The sequence below is a fragment of the Serpula lacrymans genome, assembly GCF_000218685.1.
Source record: "Serpula lacrymans var. lacrymans S7.9 unplaced genomic scaffold SERLAscaffold_3, whole genome shotgun sequence".
NCBI classification, from domain to species: domain Eukaryota; kingdom Fungi; phylum Basidiomycota; class Agaricomycetes; order Boletales; family Serpulaceae; genus Serpula; species Serpula lacrymans.
In genome coordinates, this window is record NW_006763292.1 from 837,209 (window position 1) to 846,755 (window position 9,547).

At 41.0% G+C, this 9,547-nt stretch overlaps 1 protein-coding gene across 1 annotated transcript; it reads left to right on the forward strand.

Annotated features, from left to right (window-relative positions):
* Positions 1 to 771: 771 nt before the first annotated feature.
* On the forward strand, positions 772 to 963 carry SERLADRAFT_346679 (uncharacterized protein; the record flags this gene model as incomplete). The annotated part of the gene is made up of 1 exon (XM_007314410.1): positions 772 to 963. A coding segment is annotated over one exon (192 nt), but the record flags the coding sequence as incomplete, so codon positions are not given.
* Positions 964 to 9,547: the final 8,584 nt, after the last annotated feature.

The following is a 9,547-nucleotide window of genomic DNA, read 5'->3' on the forward strand; positions in this document are numbered from 1 at the left end:
AAGTAGTAGGGAGTTTAGTATAGGAATACCTCAGTCGTTTCTACAGCCTCTTGGGCAGCGGCTGAGGTAGGTTACATTATATTTATTAGAGATCACTTTAAACTGATATCTATTGTAGTCTCTCTTAGGTAAATAATATCAGTCATTTCTATAGCCTCTTAGGCAGCGGCTGAATTTCAGTTAGACTTATTACAATGTTGTGACTTTCTTCACCAAACGGTTCAGGGGCCTAGGGGGACCATCTGAGGTGAGTTTAACCAATAAATGTGGAAATGTAAGTGTTCTTACCCCCAATGATCTATCTGCATCAAGCTGACTGAAAACAGTTGCATGATCATCAACAGCCTTGCCTGCATCATTAGCAGATACCCCTTCAACTTCTAACATATAAACCACAACAAAGTGGCCCCTGGGTGTAGCACAAGCAATAAAGGAAAGGGGGTGGCTCCCCAATATGTAAATAAATTTCTATTATCCAAAGTATGTACTTGTTTTCAAAAATGTGATTGTAATATTTATGGTACTACCGCTGCACCAGTGTCTCCCCAGGAGCACGGCCCCAGCAAGACAAATACTAGGGTGCTTGAATGGGGTAAAAATGAAATTGAAAATATAGAATATACAAAAGTAGAAGCATGTTTTTCATTTTCTTCTTTGGAGCCACTTTCTACCAAAACCCCAAGGTTTGTGTTGATGCGCACATATTTATTCAAAAAAGAGATCTGTTTAGATGTTGGTGTGTAAGACCTTGCCCAAGGGACAGTACACCCAACAACCATACTGCTTAATTCAGACGCTAACAGCATCTTCATAGATCAGGTTTGGGCGGAGCAAAATGGACTCCCCCTTGTAGAATTATATGTATTTATTCCCGTCTATAATGTTGATGGTACACTAAACATGGGTGGCTGCATTACGCACAAATGTTCTTTTGTAGTTGAGTACCAAGGACACAGAGAATGAGTCACCACCGAAGCTACCCAACTAGGAAAGATTAACTTAATTTTGGGCTGGACCTGGCTATTTAAACACAATCCTGAGATAAAGTGGCGATAGGGTTGTCACATTGTCACATTGCCCTCAGGAGTGTAATGAATTGGGTAAGCCGAGTCACGTCCATCAAACTGAAACTGCGGAAAGGATAAATGCTGGTCATGTTTATGTCAAACTCACATCCTTAGATAAGGTTGATGATGATGATGATGATGATGTGAAACCTGAGGAAGAGATTAAAGGGCTGGTACCTCCTGTTACAATACACCATTTTCGGACTTTCAACTTTCAGTCTCCACTTCAATCTTTATTCAGACTCTTGTGCTATGCGGCATTTTCCTTTAATTTCAAACTCCATTGGTATCTTTACTTTCTCGTGCCGGCCAAAGACATGAATTCTGTCCTAGATGAAACGCACAAGGCACTATTCAAAACTACAGAGCAGATGAAGGACAAGGCAGAGTGTAGATGCTCTAAGTCCCCTGACTACAAGGTTGGAGACCTTGTCTGGTTAAATACCAACCACTTAAAGTTAAAAGATCAGCAATCTAGAAAACTGACCAAAAAGTTGATTGGCCCTTACCGGATTAAGGGAGTCAAGCCACATGCAGTGGAGCTAGAACTCCCAAAGCGAATGAGGGTATTACCCATGGTCAACATCAGCTGTATGAAACCCTACAAAGGACCGCTGCCAGGACAGTGCGTAGGCTGGCCTGGACTGGTTGTAGTGGATGCATACTTGAACCATAGGGAATTAGAGTTCTTGGTCCTCTGGAAGGGCTATGGAGACGAGGACAGAACATTGTAACCAGAAGCCCATCTGGACAGTTCCCGCAATGCTGTTCATGAATTTTATTCTAAGAATCCCTTGGCTCCTAGGAAGTTTAGAGTCATGAATTCAAATCTTTTTAGTTACCTTTTACCAATACCCAAAAAATTAACTACTACCTCTGGTACTTGGTCTCGCCTGGAAGTCAAACCTTAGGTAGTGTTACAATACACAATTTTGGACTTTTAAACTTCCAGTTTCCACTTTAACTTTCTTTCCCTTTTAGACACTTGCACCCTGTGGCACTTTTCTTTATTTTCAAACTCCACTTATATCTTTACTTTCTTGTGCTGTGCTGCTTTCTATTACTTTTAGATACAACTCTCTCACGTAGTGGAACTGGTCACAAGGGCTGTGCCCTGTGACAACAGCCACTACCCTTAGTAACTGTATAGTGCATATGTACAAATACTCTGTATTAGTATATAAACCCCAATAGATCAAGGAGACTCCTCAGTGAGTCCTCCTGTTCTTTACCCTCAACTAACTCGGTCCTAAACCTAAGGGGAGTTTATTCACTCTCTCACTCACTCTACTCTGCTTGTTCTCTCTGTGCACCAGAGTATAAAAACTTTGGTTGTAACACTGATGCTAATTATGGGTTTCTTGCATCAGCACCAACGTGTCCCCAAGAAAGTGAGGAAGTGAATATCTGGCACAACAATATTACAATGGAAATGTGGGAAGATTATTAGTGATTTCTAGTTGTGAGGGCCGGTAACACATAAATTTTGAGGTCAACATTGGCATTTACAACTATCACACCTTTGTCCATGGTCCCTTCTAATAGGTACCCACAAATATCACCATTGTCCATGTCCTCATCTGCAGGATTGCCCACTGGTCCGCCATGATCAAAGCACTGATAGCAGGCTTGTTGGATAGATTCCAATCAAGGCCTTTCTCTTATGAGTAAGTAAAGCCTGATACCTTTTAGAAGTTGGCAGCATTGTATTCTTTTTTGAGCTACACACACTGTGGGGATTATCTTTATATAAGCCCAGCTTATATGCTGAAGATATTGGATATCTGTGTTCTGATTGGCTGAAAAAAGCTAAAATTTATTATTTTCAGCATATAAGCTGGGCTCATATAAGTTGATCTTCACAGTGACAATGGTAAAATAGTGTAGAAATTATATCACATAAGCAAACTTTGGAGCTTTGCCCAAATATTTATTCTGTGATTATAACCGGCCTTTTGTGGCTATTATTAATTTTCACATGGTATTTACATTTGTTTGGTATATAAGAAGCTTTGTATCTACATTTTACAGCACTCATTTGCCCAAGTATCCTTCTCCCATGCTTATCCCATGCCCTGAAGGTCCAAATATCCAATACAAACAAATTAGCACATTACATCATTATACTATATCTCGTTGTTGCCACGTCATTGGTGCTCGCTTATATCATTGTCTTCTTGTGTCATAATTATTGTTGTCATTGCCGTCACTGCCTTTTTGCCATTTGGGGCCAAATCCAAATTGTCATTTCTGTCTTACTATATATAGTAATAACATCAGACACATCTTTTGCAAAGCTTAATGAGAGCAATTATGCTGAGTGGGCTGTCTATATGAGGTGAATGCTGACTAGAAAGGGATTATGGGAGGCTGTTAGTAGCTTGCAGACTAGGTTAATGGGTAGTCTCAACTTGAAGCCGTTGAAGGCTTTCCTAAAGCAGCAGGCAGAGGCACACACTGAGATCATCCTTTGACTTGAAACCAGCCAACTCCCCCATGCTATCCCCACCAACCAAGCCAAGCCTGATGCCGCTGAGCTTTGGTCTGCTCTTGAGAAGATCCATGAGGCACGTGGCCTAGCCACTTGTATGGCATTGGTTTGCCAGTTCAACACAATGTCGAAGAAGCATGACCAATCAATGAATTCCTGGATCACTGCTGTGCAGCACACTTCTTTTTGCTTATCCCAAATTGGGTATAGTGCAACTGACAAAGACATCATCCTTGTTCTCACCACTGGCTTACCCATTTCATACTCCAGTTTCATTGTGTCACTCAATGCTGAGACCACCTCTATTGACCCCTACACCCACTTGCCAAGAGTTGGTAAAATCCTGTCTTATTAATGAAGAAGTGTGTCAGCTGTCTATTTCCCCACACCCTCAAAATGAAAGTGCAGCTATGTCAGCCACTATGGCTGCAAAACCTCGAACTCCACTCACAAATATTACCTGCTTCACATATGGCAAAAAGGGTCATTACCAAATCAACTGCCCGGATAAGAAAAAATCCGGGAAAAGAGTGCTGAGGTAAAAGAATCTGCAAATATGGCAATTGTTGTGGGAAAAGAAGAGGAAGGAATTTGGTGATTGAGGAAGTATATTTTGGCTTTTAGTCACTTTTTTAATTTTGTTTCATATTTTCTATTTTCTTCTGTTTCCTTGATTCTTCATGCTATGCTCTCTTGTTTGAGGAGATATGTAGAAGTTATATTACATAAGCAAACTTTGGAGCTTCACCTCGGAGATTTATTCTGTGATTATAATTGGCCTTTTGTGGCTATTATTAATTTTCACATGGTATTTATATTTGTTTGGTATATATGTAAGAAGCTTTGTACCTACATTTTATGGCATTCATTTGCCTAAGTATCCTTCTCCTGTGCTTATTCCCATGCCCTGAAGGTCAGAATAGGCAACAAATAGATTATCTCACTTGAAAAAAAGAGGTGCAGTTACCTCCTTCCACTTGTATTGGCATGCCATCACATTTTTGGTGCCCTAACACTTGTTACTGTATTTTCCTCGATACTTCAACGGCCCTGATCCATGCCTGTAGTTAGTTGAATCAGTGGTACCATCAGCTTCTATTCACTTGCAGTTGACAACTTTGACTTTGTTCTGAGTTTTTGCTGGAGCTATCTGTGTCTCTGGAGCTGGGGCAGTCATTTTCTTCCTTGCTATTTTCTCACTGTAACTTCTAAGGTTGTATGGCCTGTGTTTGAGTGAAGTTGGTGTCCTGAGAACTAAGGGCAATGAGCAGTTTTTGCAAGCCAATAACAATCAACTGGATATCTCCTGCCAGTAAAATGAAGGGGGGGAGTGTGTTGCAGGGGTCATGGAGGCACAGGGGGGTGGTGGGGGTTGATTATTACTACTAACAGTTTGTTGGTGAAATTGGCAGATAATCTAGTATTTTATTATAAATAACATTGCCCTCCGGGACAGTCACCTGGTTTTGTCTGAGTTCTATTGCCAGCTGATGTTTGAAAATTGTCAGCTACAGCTGCAAGTCATAAATGTGTTGCATGGTCAAACCCAAAATTTTATAGTGATGTGTAGTTGGAGTCTTGTTGAGAATGGGTCAACACCAGAAATTCAGTTTGTCTTACAATGTGCAATTTTTTTATCATGTGCAGTCTATACCGTACTGATTATTCCCGGTCATACTGTAACAACCAACAGTTTGTATACTCTGGCGCACAACTCAGACAAGCAGTAGTGAAGTGAGTGGAAGTGGATACCCCTTAAGATGGGACCAAGTTAGTTGTGGGTAAACAACAGGAGGACTCGCTGAGGACTCTCCTTGATTTATTGGGGTATATATACTACTACAGGTTGTTTGTACATGTGTACTATATAGTTGATGAAGGCAGTGGCTGATGATGTCATGGGGCACAGCCCATGTGATCAGCTCCACTGCGTGAGATACTTGTAGCTGAAAATGAAAAAAGGCAGCGCAGCGCGAGAAAGTGGAGTTTGAACGAAATGAAAAGTGCTGCATGGCACAGTGTGTGAAAACTACAGAAGAAAGTTAAAAAGGAGAATGAAATTTAAAGGTCCAAACATTGTGTATTGTAACACATACCACCCATTGCAGTCCTGCCATATATCCGAGTCTGGAGCTTGCTTTTGACAAGCACGGTGTTGATAGTGGTCCTTAAGTTTGGACGCGTCATAGGAAAATACAATAGCATTTAAATTATGTCTTAGACATGTTAGCTTGACAGCCACATGTCAGAACCGTGACCTGCGGAGTGTTTAGAGTTACAGAGTATGGAGATGGAGTAGGGGGTAACATAGTACAAGATGGGGAATGGAATTGGCTTAGCTTGTGCGCTAGGCCCTTCCGTGGTCCTTGGTCCCTAACTCAATGGAAAATGGATGGAGGAGAGTAGAGGATGGAAAGGGAGCAGAGTAAAGGCCCTTCAGAGAAGGATTGGAAAACTTAGAAAGAGACTTGTAAAAGACGAGGGAATCTAGTTGATATTTGAACTGCGGAAACGGAGTACAGGAGCTACAACTTATATACTGTCAGAAGAGTGGGGGCTCATAAGGAGTAACTTGTAATGTAGGTACAGAGTTCTATGTGGACAATTATCTAGCGAGACAGAAACATATAGGAGTGTATCATAAGGTCTAATTATAGAGTCCATGAAGAGTATGGGAACATGCATAGAAAAGCATATGATGGACTAGAAGTCTGGTGCAGGAGTATTGGAACGGGAGTCCGAAGTACCATGTGGGGGTGGGACACGGGGCTATGCTGACTGGCAGGCCATGAGGAGCATAATCCCAAGAGTACCAAAGATTTGGGAGGTTCGGATTTGGGGAAATATCTCCTTTGGAGATGCTGGAGTCCTGTTCTCCAGTACAGATATGACACCACATTAGGGTATTCAATTCTAGGTAACATTGTCAGTCAATCCAATTTACCCATCCGAGGTGTCAGAAGGTATGCTTTGACAAATTCAATGGCCATATGCGGTTCATACTCATAGAATGCTGTTAAACTGGCACAAAGATCATATTTATATGTAAGATGAGATGTACATAATGTCTATGTACTGTACTATTGCGGTGACAATCTAAAATGCAAGCATGCATGGCATATATTGTGAAGGAATAGGACAGTGTTTCAAGGCAATTGCCACTGATTCAAAATACAACATCCATACAAAGCGAATCAATTGAAAACAAGAATGGCCCTGTAATGTTTCTGCATCTGCACACATTGCAATTAAACTTGAGAACTATGTCTCACCATCAATAGATACCAATTCAGCACTGTAAGTTGTCCTGGCCTGCATCTTTCATGAGCTTACCATGACCAACCACCACACTAGAGGAATGTATGACTGGAACATCAAAGACCGCAAGGACAGCTTATTTCTTCCAGAGAACTTGCCTCATCACTGTTAGTGGGATGCAAAAGCACTTCCCAACAACAAGTACTTGAACATCTATCTCTGTGAAGTGCACTCTCATGGTCTTGCTCAACTTGCATAAATAGGCTATGTCAACCACATAGCATTCTCTCATTCAATCCTGGAAGGTATCTGCATTAGACCATGTAATGGTGATACCGCAACCACAGTACAATGAATACTTGCACATCACGTGCATCCACAAGGTGGTAGTGTCATTAACAACCTCCTTACAACCCCACATACACTGACAAATGCGCAAAGTACGGAGCCACAATGAAGGGATTCTGGACATCCACTGCAACAATACATCAGCAATCAAAACTTACGGCTTGGGTAAAGCAAAGGACCTGATGCAAGCTGTGCCAATGCTGCACAGTGCAGATGAATGTCACAGTATAACACATGCAACATCAACAAAGCAGAATGTATAATTGGGCAAGTTCTCTGGAAGAAATAAGCTGTCCTTGCGGTCTTTGATGTTCCAGTCATACATTCCTCTAGTGTGGTGGTTGGTCATGGTAAGCTCATGAAAGATGCAGGCCAGGACAACTTACAGTGCTGAATTGATATCTATTGATGGTGAGACATAGTTCTCAAGTTTAATTGCAATGTGTGCAGATGCAGAAACATTACAGGGCCATTCTTGTTTTCAATTGATTCGCTTTGTATGGATGTTGTATTTTGAATCAGTGGCAATTGCCTTGAAACACTGTCCTATTCCTTCACAATACATGCCATGCATGCTTGCATTTTAGATTGTCACCGCAATAGTACAGTACATAGACATTATGTACATCTCATCTTACATATAAATATGATCTTTGTGCCAGTTTAACAGCATTCTATGAGTATGAACTGCATATGGCCATTGAATTTGTCAAAGCATACCTTCTGACACCTCGGATGGGTAAATAACGGTCACCAGGATGCATGTTCACAAGAATTTCAAAGTGTCCTTGACTCTGGCTGAATATAACCATTTCTCCTGGCCACAAAAATGTTTTACACAACTTTCATAATGCACTGTTTGTAGGGTAGTGGCTGGCATCCTCAACATATTATACCATAAAGACAATTGAGCTGAAGTGGATATACTTGACAAGAGGTGTAATGAGAAAGGGTAAATAAAGCGAGAGATGGGGTTGTGTGAAAGCATGCACAGTGGTTTGCTGGAATGATACTATTTCAACGTGAGATGCTTTGGTTGAAGTGAACTGCAAGGCTCTCAGGTTTGTGTTCTGTTTCCCATTACAAGATATCAGTGGTATCCTTGCTTTAAAGTGTAAGCTTACTTTGCAAGATAAAGACATTGTTGATTGTTGGCTGGCTTGGTGAATGGGATAAAATGGTGTTTTAGCATTTGTCGGTAGCCTGATACGCAACTTGATCACAAAATATGATGGGTTATTTATTGTAATATTTTCTATGGAGGTTCCATTGATGTTGGCAAGGAGCACTTTTTGATTGAAGGAATTTGATGTCATATTGCTTGCACCTCAGTATAGTGGTGTTACAAGTTCTGTAGCATCCGCAGCAGACCTTGTTTGGAGCGCACTTGTGCTACACTGTTCCTGCTGGCATGATACCACCACAAAGGATGTGCCAGATCATTTGTATTGAAGTTTTCCTGTGTTGAACTGAGTCTGGTTTCAGGTGCATTCTTCATGATGATAACCAGGAACACCCTATAGCAAGGCAGATATCAAATTTGCTGTTTGTATGCGGCCTTCAAGATTGCTGCTTGTCGGCGCAAACACTTCATACCACCAATCCACAATGCCGTTGTCTTGGTCATAGAATTGACAGATTGGTTGCAATGAAGGGCTCCCAAATGTGCCCGCAATTTTGCTCAAGATATGAGGATTGAACACATCACACTTCACAGCCAGAGGACAAATTAAGCTGACAATATCAGATAAGGATTGCAGTTCCTGGTAGAATGTACAACTACACATAAAGCATATCTCCCAACAACTCTTTTTTATCTGTCGATACACTATTTTTACACGAGGTTGCTTCACGAGAGTTGGTGTGGTGGCTCACTTTTTTTCCTATTATCCAGTCCGGATTGTGCATTTTCAACATGGTTTGTAGTTTAACTGTACTTTTGAAAGGTTTTGTTGCCCAAACATGATCAATACAATCCTTAATTGATTCATTTAAAGGAGTGACCAAGTTTAATGAGCTACACTGAGGAACCATGGTTGAAGGAGATGGGGGTGTTCTACTACTGACTCATTGCATTGAAATGTGCTGCAAAATGGGAGGTATCATTCACGTGCAATGTAGAGTACATCATATCTGTGTAATATACAGACAATTTTATATGCACAATTGCGTGATAGGTATGTGGAGTTTGTAGCATATTTCAATATAGGAAAATGAGTCATAAAGGGCACAAAAATATTGAGAATTGGTAAAGTCATTGTGAAAAGTAGTGAAAGAGAGAGTCTTCTCAAATTTTGACTTCAGTCTCTGGAACATTGTTGTCATCTTCAGTAGTGGTGGACCTATGTAAGAAAGAAACACTTTGCAGTTCAAAGTTTGCTAC